Raw genomic sequence first — 17,910 nt, 5'->3', positions numbered from 1 at the left:
ATGCTGCTTCTCTCAAAAAAGGCAGCACAGAATGGCAGAAGTTTTGTGCGCTGAAGTTAAGTGCAAGCGAGAGCAATTGGCCCATGATTGCTCTGATTAATTGAACAGATATTTTGCTTCAGTTAAAATAAACACTTTATATATTTCCCATCCTGTTACATGACTCATTTTTTCTTGTGCTGACCTGATATTTAGAATATCTGATGTTTTAATTACTTTCTCAAAGACGTGGATTTATTTCAGATAAGTCTTAAGAGATGTGTAAGCCAAGTGCAAAGCCAGAGCACACCGTTTATAAGAACAGCTTGTTTTGGAGATTGCTGAATTTTCATACAGGGAAGAGCCTGTTTTTCCATTGATTTTAGCCCCTTTAAACTAGTCTGAGGGTTGTTTTATTCTCGGCACCTTCAAGGTCCTTTTCAACGGGAAACGGAGAAGTATATAAACTTGCCTTTACCCTGTAAAAGCCAAGTGTGCATCAGGCTGGATGCTGTAAAATGGTCTGATTTAATGCAGGGTGACAGTTCGGATGCACGTCCAGCACTTTGTAATTTCATTGAGAAGCACACTCTAGTGTTTGTCAACACGGGTGTATTTCAGTGGTTCTGATGCTTAAGTGCATTTACTGAATATAGACACAGTGCTGTAAAACAGAAGTAATGATTCTTTCAGCTATCACTCCATAAACTGAGAGCCTGCACTATAAATTTCCCCTTTCTGCTTTGCTGGGGAGCTCTGCAATGTTCCCTGCAGCGTTGCTGCCTTGTTCACTGCCCACCTACCCCAACGTGGGGCCAACATTGGGCAGTGCATGGTGCAGTGCTCTGACCCCGCAGTCCAGCTGGGCTCTCCCCAGCACGAGCTGCCAGAGGTCAGTGTTGGAAGGCACAGATCTGCCTGCTGCCATGCCATTGCCGTGCAGCTGGAACAGAAGAGAGGCCTCGATGGGCAGGGCGTGTGCCGTCTGCATCGCTTAGCTCGGAGCATCTGGAGCAGTCGAAATTGAGGTTGTTTCAGTCCCGAGAGCGACGTGTGCGTGGTGCTGTGATTGTCAGCCAGAGGCCTGAGCAGTAGCAGCAGGCTGTAAAATTGTTTGCTAGCAGCCTCCTGGTGCTTTCCGGGCTTCGCGCTAAGGTAAATGCGCTTCCTGTGATAGCGCTTCTCCCAGGAAAAAAATTGCATGCAATTTTGGGTTGTGTGAGCGCTAAAAATCTTGGACCGAGTCCCTAAATTGCCTTGAACTAGGAGAAAACTAGAAATTGACAGGAACGGGAGCAGAGACCTGCGTGAAGTTCTGGCTCACCACGGGGATGCTCGGCTGCGGAAGGTCTTGAATGTAGAAACAGAGCCCGGAGGAGGTGAGACTGCTCCCCTGCTGTGCTCCTGGGTTATACTTTCTCAGCTGAGAGGGGTGACCGTGTTCTACTCCAGCACAGCTGCCCTCAGAATTTCTCAAGTGCCTTGTAAGAGCCCCCTAATCCCACTTATTTTAATGTTTACATGTTGCAGGACTAATGGCGCTGTGAAATGGCTGGATATGAAGCGTTCGTCTTCAAAGCATTAAACCTGCTCCGTGGCTCCTCCATTAAACGCCTGCTGCGGGGATTGTACGTGCATGGTGGGGTTTGTAGGAGGGTGCCTTGAGCTGCTGTGTTCTGCCCGGCTCTGGGGCTTGGCTGTCGTCACAGCAAGTGGCCTTCCTCTGTTCATGTGAGGCCGAGTCCCCCCTGGAGTCACCTCTGCTGTCTCGTTGCCATTTGCCTGCACACAGGTAGACCTTGGGCCCCTGCCCAATTTAGTGTGCTCCAGTGAATCTTTCTATTTAGTAAATAAAAAGCCCGAGTGCATCAAGTGCTGTTTAAAGGCATTTACCGGTGTTCCCGTAACGTGCTGGTTCATTACGTTTTACAGAGCGTGGAGACCACAACCTTTAAAGAAATACTTCTGGTGCCTGCTTCACTCACGGAGATTAGTCTTAATACTTGACACTATCAAGTTAGTGATAGTTGATATAACATTTTGAGAGCAATTAGGAACACACATTTATGCTCAGATGAACGTTTAATTAAAAACCGTGGCAGCTTTGAAGTTCACACTTGAATAATCGTGAGGATGAAATGTGGGTTTATACCCAAGTGAACCTTGACAGCAAATCCAGAGAGGCGAAAAATGCTTTAGTAGCTCCTATTTCCTCCTATTTGTTCTACACCATCACAGCCATCACGGTGTCTGTAACACAGTGCTGTATTTATGGAGATGAAGGCAGATCGAGCTGTTCAGCCAGGACATGGTGTAGCTGGATGCTGAACCTGCTGTGGGGAAGGGAGTAGGAAGGCGCTGGAGAACCTCAGGGAGCCATACCCACAAGTGACACTAGCAGTTGTCCTTCGATCCTTGCAGAGTGGGTGGTGGTTAATGGGGCAGAGAATCTGCTCCTGGAGATCTGTTTTCCTTCGTCCTCTTGAATTTCTGTGGCTTCGGTTGCTACACTGCATGAGAGGGGTGGTAGAGGTGGACAAACCCATGCTGATGTCCAGAGGCGATGGCGTGCAGGGGTTTGAGCCACACTGCAGGACTGGGCTGGAGCCATGTTTCTGATGTTGGGCTTTAGGAGGCTGGTGGTCCTCTTGGACCTCTAGCTGCTAAGGATGAGAAGCCTGAAGCAGCTCACTCAGCACTGGTGAATGGCTGCTGGAAATTGGCCTGAGCTGCATACACTTTTATGCAGAATTAAAGGCTGCGGCCAAGCAGGGCTGAGAGATGGTCATCTGGAAGCACTTGAGTAAAAAGGCTACGACAAATAATATTCCAAGAGACAATACTGTGAAAAAATCCAGCACAATGGAAGCAAGAAGACCAAATGTCACAGGCTGCTGGAGAGCAGCTCACCTCCTTTCCCATGCTCAGGCTGATGATGGAGGGCCGGTAGCGTACGTCAGTAAGCAGGCAGGGAGCGAGGAGGGCGTGGGGCTGCACTCAATGCCTCTCCCTTGGCCAAGCTGCTCCCCTTGAGCCTTGTTTGCTGCTGCTGCCAAAAAGCAGTGGAGGTGGTGTGGTCTAGATGCTGGGAAGTGCTGGGTGATTTTGGGTGCCTCTGCTGATGGGGAACGCAGTTATTGCTTGTGTTTCCCGAAGGATGCTGGCTGTCCTATAAGCATTGCCTCTGGGCACCTGTGCCCTCTCCACCTCCCCATGGTGAGCTCCCAAGCACAGAGGCACCAAAATCATGGAGGAATTTTCAAAATTGAGAGAGAGTTTCTTTGTAATGTAGGCATCTGCAGTCTCACTTGTTTTGACCCACATCCTTGGCTTTGAGGAGCAGAACCAACCTCAGGAGCATGAGGATGCATGGGCTCTATCACTGTGTGTTTTATAGGAGAGTTCTCTGCTCCAGTGTTATTTCAAATGACACAAGTTTTGATCAGGTAAAAGCACATTACTACAGTGGCTTTCTGCCTCTTTTCTTGCACAGGGTTGTTATCCCAGTCCTCGTTTGTAGCTTCATTACAGCAGTGCAGAGTTCATGCTGGCCAATTTAACACTTGACGCACGTTAATTATAAATTTCAACCTGCCTTGGCTTTGGGAGCAGTGGCACACGTCCGAAGAGCAGCCTGGCAGCTCTGCAGCTGCCTCCTCCAGCCCAGTTACTTTGGAAACAAAGCACAGTGAGCACTGGTGCTGCCCTGGGGGCACAGATGTCGGGGGTGCAGATGCTGGGATGCTGTTGCTGGCTTTGTGGCACATGGCCCTGTTTCTGTGTGGCCAACGTGCAGGATGTGCTTGGTGACTAATGCTGTCAAAAGGGCTTGTTGCTGCTATGGAATCTTTTAATATGTATGGTTCTCATGCTAATTCTGTTCCTCCATTGTATCTATCACTTTCGTTTTCAGCGTTTCTATTCTGTTTGCATCCGTATTTTAAAACCAGCAGTGCCTACAGTAGGGTGATAATGACCTGCTTTTTGGAACTCTATACTGTAGATGATGGTTTCACCGAAGGTATTAATGCTGAACACTAGGCTTCTCAAACCGAAGGCAAAGATTAATTGGCAATGAAGGGATGTAGTGCTCATACCGTGCAGAATGCAGCAGGGGATGGAGGAAGTGGAGCTCAGCCCTGGCCCCGCAGTCCGCTTTTCTGTAAGGTCATCGTGGAGTCACCACCAGCACGTGCAGCTGGAACGAGAAACGCCCTGCAGGGAGGAAGCTAAACAACCCACCCCTGCTGACAAACGACATGAAAAGCAAGGCTTTGTTATAAGTTCCCAAGCTAAATACCTATGAGTTCCACTTCCCTGTATTTTGCATGACTCAGTGTCCCTCATGATTTACACTTTCAAAGCGTTTTGTTTTAGTAAGTATTTGCACAACGTTAAGTTTTTACCTTCATCTGTAAATGCTTTGAGAGGTGTATGGGGTGTTGGTTGAGAGAAGGGGATGGAATCAGGGCATCTCTTGTCCGTTGTGAGCATGGCTGTTGACTGGCTCTGTGACCTTGCATGCTCAAGCCTCGCAGCTTTGCAGCTTTAGCACTTACCAATCTGTGAAACAGAAGGGATGGCACCTGCCCCACAAGCAGGGCTGCTTGCAAAGCTGGGTTTATTGGTCTTCATAAAAGAGCAGAGATCTGTGGGAAAAGGATGGTGGGGGCACCCGTGGTGCTGAGGTTTCTGCTTGCGGTGCCCTGGCAGGGAGCAGCGTCTGCACCCAAAACAGCTGCAGAGCCCAAGTGATGCTTTAAGGTCAGCTTCTGCTGGGTCACCACGAGGCCCTGCATGGCCTGCACAGCTGTCACAGTTGGCTTTTCTGCTGGTGTCCCTCCCTTGTTACCCTGGAGAGCATTTAGAGGCTGGACTCCTACTGTAGTCTCTAAACCAGTACCATAGCTCCTGTTATTTTTTCCAGTGCATCTCACAAATAGTTTTGTTCCTTTTTCCCTTGACTAATGTCAAAGGTAGGCAGTGGAACTCCACCACAGCAAGGCTGGGACATTTACTGTCAGTGGACTTAGTTCTGTGCTTTCAGCTACCATGTGTGACCAGCTGCTGCCCTTTGGATGTGGTGTCCCAGGAACAGCAGAGCTTTGTTGAGCATCTCCTTTTGAAACCGCTGTTTCCATCTCAATTTTTGCTTGGAATAAACCCCCTCTGCGCGATATTTTTTCAGACCTGCATTTTCCATGGAAATTGCTGCTCTCTGCATGACAAACACCAAGTGTGTTGCCTTGGTTTTTCACAGGCAGAGCTCTTGGCAAGTGCCAGTGTACTGTGGAGCTGGCGAGTTCAGTTCCTCTCTCAGTTGCTCGGGTCTCTCTGTCCTCCAGACCTTCTTGCTCTGTAAAGCAGACCCAAAACCACCTGGGTAAGCTTTTTTCCAGGTGTTACTACAGTGGCTGCCCATGTTGGAGATGACAAGATGGACCTCTCTGGGAAGTCCAGAGAATGTCAGCGACGTGGGGACTCTCCCATCATTTGGTCTAGAGAGCGCTAGTAATTGGCTTGACTTGAGCTGGAGTAAATCTCTGGGTAATTCTTATTTAGCTTTGCTGAATTCACGACTTCTTTTTAAACTCACAGTGCAGAGTCACACACAGATGCTGACCCACCTTGAATTTGAGTTTAGCGCTCGGTTTCAGCCCTATATCTGCAACCTTGCTACTGTCCCGCTGTAACAGAGCTACTGTGCTGTCAGTCTTGCCAACATCACTGTTGGCATTGCTCCAGACGCGTGCTGGAGCCATGTGGTGACCTGTATCAGTGAAACTCTACCTGGAAGAAGAAAATACAGTGATTGAAGCCATGGTCTGGGTACTCTGCTGTAGTCTCCAGTGCCACAGGTCCCACTGCCAGCCGCCTACTCCTTGCTGCACTGCAGATTGCATGAGTGGAAGAGCATAAGCAGGGTTAAATAGGAACAGAAAAGAATACAGACAACATGAACAAAAACTGACTTTATGCAAAGATACGCAGCAACTCTGAACTTGAAGTATAAAACAAAGGAATCCTTGAATTGTCAAACTGTATACATGTTTTTCTTCTGTTTGGCTCGTGCAGAAGACATTAAGATTCTGTAAACACCCATTTGAATGCAGCCCTGAATTTCAGAACCATTGGCCTTAACACTGATTTATGAATTGCTGCACAGTGTATGATCACATGCTGCATTTAAAGAGCTGCTGTGGGATGCATCATGGCAACACTAATATCTCTTTCTTCTGGATAATTAGATAGCCAAAATGTGTCAGCATGTCGAAAGAGGCCAGGTATGACTAGCACATTGCACGGCTTTAAATGCCACGAGTTGCTTCCCCTTCTCTTCCTCCATTTTATTGAAGAGTCAGTGTGCTGTGATTGTGTTCATCTATCCCCTGCTGCTGCTCCCCGGGCTTTAATTAAAGACTCAGTAAGTGTGGGCGCTTCCTGGCTGAGCAAACAAGGATGGATTTAGGGAGGATTTGGTTTTGCAGATCACGCTGTCTAAATAGATGATGTCTAACGGTGCTCTGGTCCTTCCAGGCCGTGTCCGAGGGGTGTTTGAGCCGTGCCCCAGGGTGCTGGGCTGTGAGTGAGGGGGGCACGCTCAGGCCCGCGTACACCACCGGCCACTTCTTAAAATAAAACTCTCTTCCTGTTGTTAGGACATGCGGTTGCCTGGGCCGTGTAAATGGTGTTATTAAATGAGCGAGGATCCCTGCTGGGTGAATTGGCTTCCTGGGGAAGGCGTAAATCCAGAACGAGCGAAGCGGTGCCGCTGCCCAAACAGCCCCACAGCCGGCGCCTGGGCGAGGGGCGGCCTGGGCAGAAGGCCGCTGCAGGGCTGCCGTTTAGGAAAGGCTCATCTTTTCCCCACGTTTTCTGTTGGGTGTCCCTGTGGCATGTTCCCTCCCCGTGGTGCCCCCGGTGCATTGATTCACACTGCTGTGGGTGGGAGCTGCCGTCCCCTACGTCCTCCTGCAGAACCTCACGTGGTGAGGGCTGGCTGGGAAGCAAGGCGTTCCGCTGCTGCCTCACTTCCAGTTGTTTTTCCGCAAGGATTCGTGTAGTCAATCAGTTTGTTGCAGTGCTTTGCTGATTTTTGCTTCAGAAGCACCCACAAGGCAGCATGTCCCCACATGCGGTTCTGCTCCATGCTGGAGCTTCAGCATCTTCTGTAGCTGGGCCTTGTCTGCTGGGCACTGGGCATGGGGTCACAGCAGTGGCAAAGAAGCACATCTGTGTCCCTGATGTGTGATGGCTGGGGTTCTGCCATGGCCAGGGACATGGGGAGACCACACTCAGTGCCATATAGGTACTTCAGCGGGTGTATTTCCATAATCCCACTGGACCGTGTACAGCCGAGTCATGGTCTGTGCTCAGGAGAGGCCCGGAGCTGTTTGTGCATGGCTGAGCATTAAAGGGTATTCCCAGCACTTGTTTGCCAGGAAAATAGAGCAAGCAATGAAGGCCCTTTACTAATTAATTGTCATGGCAGGAGGAAGGGGAGGGAATTGCTTTCCCATCATGGCTGCTGTGAAGATGCACTTGAAAAAAGCAAAAAATGGGTGAAAGCTGCCAGAGCCACGAGATTGTTTAAGGATATTGTTTACTGCGAGCAAAACATTGCCAAATAAACGAGCAAAATAAACAAACTTCTCCTTTTTGTTTTGCAGGGTCGTCATGTTAAAACAGGACAGCTTGCTGCTATTAAGGTTATGGACGTCACCGGGGTAACGTATCCTCCTCCTCCTGCATCCTTACATTGCCAGATAAGAGGGGAAAGGGGACTGTGTGTGATAGCGTGTGGGGCGCTGTGGAAGGCGTGTATTGCTGGGAAGCAAACACTCTTCGCAGTGATGCAAAATGTGCTGTTGAAAGTTTGTGTTTAAAATAAATGTGGGAGACAGAAGCAAATGCAGAAGAGTTTTGAGATGGAATAATGTTACACTGGAACAATGAGGCGTCCAGTTGCAGCAGTAGCTTTATTGAACGGATTGATAAGATCTAAGTGAAACTGTAGCAGCGTGATCCTGGATTGGTGGAACATGTCAGTTTATCCAAATCCAAGATTTCCTCCAAATAGCTTTTGTTTGACAAAACCGTGTGCAGGCATTGCTTTGAATAACTTTGCTGTGTGAGCTGAAGTACTGCTGTGCATCCTAGAGACGCAGAGGAAAAGTGCAGCAACCATTCCCCTATTTCCCATTTTCCACAGAAGAAAAAAATGAGTAGAATTGCTGTGATCTCTAAAAGCCTAGACAGATGCATATAGGAGAGTCACATGAAAATGCTTTTTCTTGAATAAGATTTTTTTTTTTACATGCAAGTATTATATATCCCAACGCTCTTGCCTACGTAAACAGCACCAAGTTCAGAAGTAAGCAAGCGTGGTTTTTGTTTGTTTGTAATTATTTTTTAATGGAATAACGCATTTCAAAATTCAGGACTTGATCGCAGTCTACCCACCTTGTTTTTGAATTAATGTTATTAATTAGTTTTCAGAAGTTCAGCATGAACAGAATCGCCTCCCCACGAAAGCGGTTGGTTGGCCTCATGTTTTGAAATACCACAGGTGTTATGGTGTGGTATTTGTATCTACAGGACCTTCCCTCAGGTTCTTTTTTGTATTAATATGTGAAGTGGTGTGTGGAAATAAGTCAGAGGGAATTTTCTGCTTTCTTACGATGTCTGCAAGTACCTTTCATCCAGTTTTTGCAGAAGTCAGGCTATAAGGAAGTGGGCAGACCAGCAAGCATAACCCCACGGCATGAATGGCAGTGAGATTCCCGTGAGGTCAAGTCTGAGGTTACAACATATTTAAGCTGAAAAATCAGAACATTACTTTTAGGTGGAAGAGGGCCTTAAATTGGAGTCAACGCTTAGTTCAGTGGTTTTTCAACTATTGTCAGGCCAAGCAAAGATTTTGAAGAAAGATAGCCCAAATCCAATCCTGCTCAATAACTGATATTTTCAGCCTTACCTTTAAGTGGATATCCCTGGTCTAAACCTCTTGTTTCCAAAAATGAGTCTCAGCTTGGAATCCTTCTTAATAACTGCTCTGTAGCTATCCTGCAGGTAGGTGTATTTAATTATGGAGAACAGTAATTATGCTTCCTGCCTCTCTCTGACTAGCTGAAGTGAATGTCCAGGGCAGTAAATCAGATATCTGGCATGAAATGTGTTGTTTGGCTATTTAATTGCTTTCCTCTTGAGCTGCTTTCAGCTATATTAAAACACACCTGTTCTTTTTCTTTTAATGTGCAATGGCCAAATTCTAAAAGTCATTCCTCCTTAAAAAAATACAAATCCAAACACCCTTACTGAACTTCTGCTTCTTCTTACCCCTCTGAAGACCACTGCAATGACCAGAGTGAAAACTGAGCAGACCTGCAACGTGATGGAGAGCTGGCGGTGCTTCATAGCTGTTGGTGCTGAAGTCAGACCTAGAGCCATGCTCTCCAGCCACTGCAGGAATTCCTTCTGGAATCATTTCTAAAAGTCAGTTCCCAGTTCCTGCATGGAGTAAGGATTGGCTCCTGGTCCAGGCTCAGGGCAAGGTGGCGAGAATCTGGACTCAGTCCTTTGCCACCTCCTGACATGCACCGCTTCCAGTTCTGCTGCTTTGTTCTATCCAGTTCTTCTCTCCCACCCTTTGTTCCTGATGATGATTAATCTTTCAGAAGCCTACAAAAGTGGATCTAGTGTGTTCACCCCAATCATAGCCATCTGCGATTTCATAGTGGTCAATTTTGGAGTGTAGATCTGCCATAGTTAATTGAGTTCCCAGTCAGCATCGTCCCCAGCATTTGCCTTGCACTAAAACCCCAAAAGATTCCTGAAGACAGTGCTTTAACTCATCTGTGCTCTTGCTAACTCTGTGTTAGGGAAGATTGGGGCATAGAGGCCCTCAGATTACAGCACTTGATCTGTTTGAGCAGTGACTGTGAATTAAGAATTTAGATTAATTTTCCAGAGGCTGGTTCTGCTGCTTGCTCTGTGACCTACTTCCCAGAGACTGATCTAGTAGAATCAATTGATGGAGGCAAAGCATGGCAACAGCACTTGGTCTGTGGGTTTCCTGGTTTTTTCTTTGGGGTTTTGGAGTAGTTACAACAGTTTGCCATGATAATTCCTTTTTCTGCCCTCTCTGGCTGGATGTACTGGTGGTGACTGCTGGCAGTGGAATTGCTCAGAGCAGGAGGTGGAGCTGGGGACCCTGAGGGGACCAAAGGTCCCTTCCAGCAGCATTTCTGTGATCCTTGCCCAGGCATGAAGCCAGGTCCCCATGGTTTTGGCCTGACAACTCTGTCCATAAGGTAGCACACATGTGTGCCAGCGTAGACCTCTGTTATGACTTCTGTAACAGAGCAGGTTCACGCCGGCATGGAGCTCGTGTGTCACCCTTGGAGCCTGGCTATATGGCCACATCCTGACGTCCACTGCTCAGATTTATTTGTATTATTTTCTTACTTTTTCACCTTTTTCCCCCATTTTGAATTACTCAGCCTAAAAAGGGACTCGAGATAAAACCTTAGACTAAGAGTCCTCGTGGCTCTTCTCTGTTCTTAGCAGAGACCGACCCAATAGGGGGATGGCGAAAAACCTGACTTGTGGTACACAGGGAGCTGGTGGGTTTTTGCACTGACAGCTCCTCCTTGCTTCCAGCAGGACCGAGCATCCGAGTGCTTTTCTGCAACAGAGAGTTTCAATAAAAGAATATCTCTGAGGCCTGATAATCTAAGTGTTATCTTCCCTCGTTCCACAGGCAAACAAGGACTAGCAATATTATATTGACGTCTTGAAGGGAAGAGGTGATAGTGGTCTTTCAGAATAGTTCTCAGGTTTTTCTTAGAACCCTTGGGCCCATTCTTCACCCTCATTGGAGCTTATGCTCTCCGTGTTCTTACTGAAGATATAATTGGAAGGTTTTTTCTGCAAGCTCCACTACTCTTTATTTTTTCCTCCACTGTTCCTTCCTGAATTGTCTCTGAAAAACTTGTAAGCGTTAAGTCATTTTCCTTGGTAGCTTGGGAAGAAATCTGCAGGTCTGGCTGTGCTGTGTCTAGTCAGGGAGCACTGGTCTTTAATAAGAGCAGTGTCTGCGGTTAATCTTATCACCAGGTCATCCTGTCATGTGCTAGTTTGTGAAACTGAAGGCAGGATGAAGCAAGTGAGGGGTTGAAAGGGTCCTACAGAGGGAAGAAAGTAACCGTCCTTCTGGTCTTTTTGTAACAGCACTCATCAACATCAAGGTGCTAACCACTGCTCCACAGCCTGTGAAGTAACAGTTGTGCACAGCTTTTTTAGAAAAACATCCGATGGACTTCTTGACAGGTCTTGGAGGCTGTGCTGATGCATTAGGGGACTAATGCAAGCCTAGTTCAGCTTCAGAGCAATCAGGCACAAATGTACGTTAGGATAGGAAGTATAAAGGAATCTGTTTAAGAAGTGGGCTGAGAACATGTGATGTTGTAGTCTCACATTGGTGGCTCGCTGGATGCAGAACATATCTCCATTTAGGGACTTCTTTCCTGGCCAAACCATGCTGTTCTGCAGCCCTGCAGGTCAGTGGTTTGGCCATCCCCTTGTGCCCGTTGAGGAGGCACCAACAGTCTGAACCATTTGGGATGAAGCTGGTTTCTGAACTGCCTGGCGATCTTTCCAGTTCAGGGTTCAGCAATGTGATAGGGGATGTGGCAGTGCATCTCTGGGCCTGCTATTCTTAGCTTTTTGCTCAAGGGCCCAAGTTTAACCTCTTAGTTTCCAGTCCAAATTTTCAGGCTACCAGGGCTCTGGTGTCAATGACGTACTGTGAAAACAAACAAAAAACCCCAAATCAATAAAAGGAAACTTAGGAGAGGACAGTCAGAAACTGAGCGTGTGGAAGCTTACCAGTGTAACACAGAGAGGTCAGAGCAGTGCCTGTGAAATGCTGTTGTCTTAGTGTGAAATGCTGTCTCTTAGTGTCCCTGTTTTGTTCTGGATTTTTTCTTTTCCCCTCATCCCAGGATGAAGAGGAAGAGATCAAACAAGAAATTAACATGTTGAAGAAGTATTCTCACCACCGAAATATTGCTACGTATTATGGTGCTTTTATTAAGAAGAACCCACCGGGAATGGATGATCAGCTCTGGGTAAGTTGCTTTCTTTTCCTTGAGAATAGCATCTTTGTTATAGTAATCAGATGAAAACTATTATATGCTATGAAAATAAGTGCATTGAAACCAGCTGGAAGGAGAAGGGAGCTGTGCTGGGATGATGGAAGCTCTTGCTCCTAATTCCTTCCAGCTCATGGCCTTGCTTCTTGTGTTCCATGTTCCACAGAGACAATGCAGGGAAATAAGGAGGGGGATGGAGAAGGGAAGGCAGAAGGGTCTGCAGATGTTCAGCCGTTTCAGGGACAATTGCCTCGTGTTGTTGAAGGGCTGGAGGCTGCTTGGCCTTCCCTGTTTATCCTAGCCTGCCTCATCCTGCTGCTTCCCCTGACAGCGGCTTCTCAGTTATTCACCCAGCATTCCCGGGCCTGGGAGAATAGAGCTGCAATCCGTTGTGTGTCAGCGGACAGAACGTGCGAGCCCACCTCCTCCTCCTCCCAGCCCTCCTGCTTGCAAGAGCCGCGCAGAGCAGCTTGGTACCACGGCCCGTGGCACTGCCGTGCTTCCTACCATAAGGACCATGAAACATTAATTACAGGCGCCGTGCTATGTTCTGAGCAGGGGAGGCTTGCAGCCAGCTCCCCTCCAGCAGAGAGGGTGGCCTGCTGCTGCGGGGACACTCAGACCACAGCAGGGCTGTGCCCACACCGCACAGCTGACCCTGCGTGTCTTCCTTGCACGACGTAGGATCTTCATTCTGCAGGGTGCTGCAGGTGGTGGGCCTGGCTGGAGCTCAGCGCGTGCAGGCCAAAGGAACCGCTGCCAGCCACTGCTCGGGTCTGCTCAGTGCCGTACGTGTTTTGCCTTCAGTTCTGGGAAGGCAGCGATGTCCTCTTTGATTTTAAGGTGGAGTCGTAAGGAGAAAGTTCGTTTTGGTGCCCAAAGTTGTTCAGTGTCTGAACAAGATTGCTAGAGCCAATGTTTTCAGGAGTAACAAATAGCCGTGGTTCATCTTGCCCCACCTCCAAATATACAGCTGTATATTAAAAAGTTATGAATTAGTGTCAGCATCCAAAACCTTGGTTTTCATTCACGAGTTCCCAACATATTCCTCTGCATCTTGACAGAGTTACTGCAGATTGTGGTTTATTTTCATTAATTTCCTTATAATCTAGGCTTTATTTTAGGAAAAGGATCCCCGTGCAGTGGCTTCAGTTGTGTCCATGTGGCAAAATGTCAGGGGGCTGTGGGAGCTGGGGAGGATCACAAAGGGCAAAAATGTCACCAAGGACAGAACTGAAGCTATCAGGGTTCTCTGCCACATTGGTACCCAGCTATGCTGATAGACAGAGTTACTGGGAAGACGTGGGGGCTTGAGCTCCAGGGGCTTTTGTTACTGAGTTTGTTGTTGCTTTTCTTTTTGTGGGAACTCTTGGAAAACATGTTCTTTGCAGAGAGCCTGGAATTCAGCGAGGAGAAAGCTGTCAAGCTGAGAAATGCCTTTTCGTCCCGTGAAATTCCATTTGGCTTTAGCTGTTTTATAATCTGTGTCCAAGAAAAAAAAAAAAAAAGAAACGAAAACCAACCCACAGCATTTCTCCTTGTGCTGCTGGAGTGCCTTGAGGGGAAAAAAAGAAAAAAAAAATTAAGCCAAGCGCATGCCAAAGCCCTCAGTAGACAGACAGCCACTCTTGGAGCTGGGCTTAGCTCCTGCCTGAGTCTGGGATTAGCACAGCCAGACCAGGGGAGGAGGGTTTTTTTGAATTCAGCTCTGATTCAAAGAGCTCTTGCGATATGCAAGTGCTAAGAAAATCATTTTTCTAAAATGATTTGTCCATGCAGTGCAGCTCGAGCTACCAAACAGAGGAGATGCTTGGATGAGGGGAGGCTCTTTGTCACATCCCCGCCGTGAAGCAGCACAGGAGGCTGGGCATGTTGGGTCACCTTTGCTGGCAGAGGTCAGGAGGGAAGCTGTGATTTCCCTGCGGGTTACCCAGCCATGCAGGGGGAAAAGGGGTTGTGCACCCAGCGGTGCTGCTCATCCATGGGCTCCTGGGAAAGGCAAGTGGGAAGGTTAGAATTTCCTTTCGGATGGGTTACCTCTCAGCTCAGTGGTGGGGCTTTTCCTAGGGTCTAATGAATGGAGCTGTTGCAAAAACCTCTTTCCTTGTGTGGAAGAGTGCTGGCGTGTGAGATGTGTTGCAGTCTGTGCGATGCTGGGCTGGCCGAGGCGTTATGGTGATGCTCCCTGGCCATGCAGGAGTGCTGGTGTCACTGCCTTCAATAGCTCTCGTTTTGGCATCTGATTGAATTAGGACTTGTGCGAACTCTATCAGTCTTCCAGTGCAGATAAACGCTTGTTTATTTTTCATTGGCCCTTTGTTGAAATAAAACGGTTTCTGATAATGCCCAAGTAATTCTTTTTATCGACATTCGGAAGGCTGATACGGAAATAAAAAACAGAGAGCTCTTTCAGTGCAGATTAAGATCTCTCGGAAGCGCGGCGGGCTCCTGACATAAAGTATTGTCATCGTTTCTGCCGCATGCTTTGGTGATGAGCAGGTCTCTCCTGTTTGTTAGCACCACCCGCCCTGAAGGACGAGCTCGCCGACCAGACGAGTTTTCCTGAAATGAGAGAGCGTGCTTGGCCAGACAACAATAGAGATGCGTATCACAGATCTGATACGTTAGTGAAAAAGGAAGTAAAAGTCATAGGGGCAACCTTTATGGAACGTTAAATACAAAACCGAGGTATTCTTGTTGCTGTTACAGGTGAGGCGATGCTCTCTAGGGGTGCTGTGTGCCTTTGTGGGATTATTGGGGCCCTCAGGGAGAAGAGGTGCAGGAGTAGGGGGAGCAGCCCGAGGGGTGGTGAGAACCTCATTGCATGGCCCTTTCTCACCTCAGACCTCACATGCTGGCTGCCAGACCATCACACAGTTGACAGGAGGCTGGCTGGGGTCAAGATGTGTCCCCCAAACATTGCTGCTGCCCACGGGCATCAGGTTCACATGGTGGAGATTTGTACATATTAATGCTCCATCATTGGTATGATGTGTGGGGTAAGAGACCCTTTCACCAAGGTGTGTGAGTAGGGTGGGAAATCTGTGTGGCGGGGGCATAAGGGATTGCATTGCACCCAGTTTCTGCTTTCAGACTCAGCAAGGGGAAGGGTTTCCATCAGCATTTCGCCTGGGGCAGTTGTGTGATGGCTTTCATTGACTTAAAAAAAAGGAAAGCCGGGTTGTTGGTGGGGGCAGTGGAAATCTCCATGGAATGGTGGCTGGTTTCAAAGCTCTGTCACTCCTCTGGGTGGTACAACAAGATGTGGAGATTTACAGCTGCTGCTTCTGAATTTGGCTTCCTTGTCAAGTTTGCTGTCACTCTGTTATGAAGAGCTAAGTAGATGCTAAATGAACTGTATTTAAAAATACTTCCTCAGTAAATGGCCTCGCAGATTAAATTTTGGAAGGTGATACTACCTTTATCCCATCTTGATGATAATTTTAATTACAGTTAATAAAAATTCAATCTGCGTTTCAAGTTTATTGTCTTAACCCATCCATCCTTTAAGAAGATTGGTAATGATGCAAGTGTTACCTGGGAAAAGCACTCACCTGGAGACATGAGGCTGGTAAGAAAGGATCTGATATGAGCACTGTTTGGAGCCTTTCCTGTTGTTCCTTTTTCTTTTCTCCTGGAAGGCCATTTGTTGGCTTCCAACCTACATGCACCCATAGGGTGTTTATATATAAAGATACCATGCCAATATCTGCCTTGTTGCTTAAATATATCTCCATCTCTGGCTAAACACATCCTCACGTCCTCTGAGGCAACCTGATCATTTTATTAGCCCTTTCTATACCTGTTCCAGTGTGCATTTATTGCTCTTGTAGGTGAAGCCTCACCTTACCTAATGGCGTGTGACCCACTTTCACTATTTACTCTCTTTGGAGGCTGCAGGTAAAACCATATTTGGGTCTTCTGCAGCATCTTTCCATCTGAGCATCAACGAGAACTCTAGGAGTGGGATTTCATCGCTGCTAACTGCCACAGCAGCGTGCTGCCAGCTGCCTTCCCATCCCATTGGAAACTTCTGGAAGCGTTTTTTTCAGGTCAAGTGTCCATCATCTTTCTGTTCCACATAGAGGTGTACTAGCAGCCTTGTTGTCTTCCCGCTGCTCCTCTTAGGGAGCTGGTGGCAGGGCTTGCTGGGAGCTGTGGTGTCATCAGCCTGTGTGCTGCTGAGCCCCCGTGTCTGCTGGGGCTGGCTGTTCTCCTAGGGATGCTGTGGGAGTGGGCAGCTCTTCCGAAGCCAAGTTGGAAACACTGTCCCCAAGAATCTTTTTCCCTCTGTCTCTTTTGTTTTAATCTCTCAGAGATTTCACAATTACAGATTTCAGATACATCAGCGGGCAGATGCATTATTCACCTACTGGTGCAAAATTAATCTTAGCTCTGTGAAATGAGGGAGAGAACAGAGGACTGAGTGAGTTGCCAACTCCATAAAGGCAGTCTGGCAGATTAATGGGTGCACCAGGAACTTTTAATGGTGTTTGTTCCATCTTCCTCTAAGCGCTGTGATTGCAGTACACAGCAGGATGTGCCCTGCCTCTTCCACGGCAGTGAGGAGCTCATGCAAACAGGTGTGGTGCAGGTGAACCCGTCTCCTTCTGAAGGAGAAGGCAAAGATGAAGTGATCCTTAACAAAATGATACCCAGACCTCCTCCAGCCACCAAGGCCTCTTGCTGCAAACCCCGGTGAGATCCTGTGGATGAGTTTCCATGGCAGGAGGCCATGAAGTGTTGCAGGGAGAGGTCAGCCTGTTGGGTTGGAAAGTGTTTTCAGCTGGTTCAGCTATCCAGGGATTTCCTTCCAGCTTGCTGCAGCGGTATCCCAAACGCTCGGTTAATCAGAAACACATGCAGATACTGTCCTCGCAGGACAGACTTTGGCCAGCCATGCATCTGCAGCTTGGAGCCAGTTTCCTGATGTAACGAGATACGCAAAGAATATTTCAGCTGTCATTTTAGGAAGAGAAGAGAAACTTGATATCAAAACTAAAGATAGGAGCATGGTCAGAGGGCTCTCTCAGCCAAGTAAGATGTATTCCTCCAGCGTTTTATTTATACAGGAGTTTTATAGCAGTACCGGGTCTGAATTCTGTGACTGTTTATTTATAGCAGTCTTTTTAATCAGCATCTCTGAGCAATCTGGGTAGGACTTGGGTAGACCTTTTGCCATTCCTTTATTCTCTTGGTCCATGCTTTGAATGAGGTGGTGCCTCTTGCTTGGAAAATGTTAAACACCATGTAAGCTGCATGTGATGGGAAACTTAAAACGTGCGCAGTGAAGAATCTGGCACGGCACGACTTGTAGGGAAAGGGAATATCTCTCTACCGACAAACTGATCTAACTGGAAAACACGGTTTCCCTTCAGCAGGACTTGGGGGAGACTTGTTGCATGTTCACGCTGTGCTCAATGTTCTCAAGCACATAGGTTGCCACACACCAGCAGCCCATGGTGGCCCTGGAAGGCAGAGTCGCATCCTGGGCTGTTTTTGAATGTTTCATTTCGCAGTTGCTCAGTGACAAGATTAAATTTGGGCCCAGGTTAGATCCTTGTATTTCCATGTTTGGTATTATGGAACTTTGTAAGTGGTACAGATGGTGGTGCCCGGTCTATTTGGCATCGGCCCGAGCAGTAGGGCTCCAGCTGTCCCTGGGGAGCTGCGCAGCGAGCTTGGCCTCCAGAGGGCTCTCTGCTTGAAAAGGTGGTCAAAGACAGAGACGGGCTGGTACAAAAATGGGAAAATATTGCTGTTTTTTAAGGTTTAC

At 47.7% G+C, this 17,910-nt stretch overlaps 1 protein-coding gene across 4 annotated transcripts in view; it reads left to right on the top strand.

Annotated features, from left to right (window-relative positions):
- Positions 1-17,910, top strand: part of TNIK (TRAF2 and NCK interacting kinase) — a 137,857-nt gene that overhangs the window by 60,061 nt on the left and 59,886 nt on the right. For all 4 annotated transcript variants that reach the window (XM_021393643.1, XM_021393641.1, XM_021393644.1 and 1 more), the window contains 2 exons: positions 7,650-7,706; positions 11,985-12,110. In XM_021393643.1, coding sequence (XP_021249318.1) covers positions 7,650-7,706; positions 11,985-12,110 — 183 coding nt within the window. Of the gene's footprint in view, positions 1-7,649; positions 7,707-11,984; positions 12,111-17,910 lie in introns of those variants that run through there.

Source organism: Numida meleagris, chromosome 4 (assembly GCF_002078875.1).
Source record: "Numida meleagris isolate 19003 breed g44 Domestic line chromosome 4, NumMel1.0, whole genome shotgun sequence".
NCBI lineage: Eukaryota > Metazoa > Chordata > Aves > Galliformes > Numididae > Numida > Numida meleagris.
Note: the sequence above shows the minus strand (reverse complement) of the source record. Positions and strands in the feature narration are given on the sequence as shown.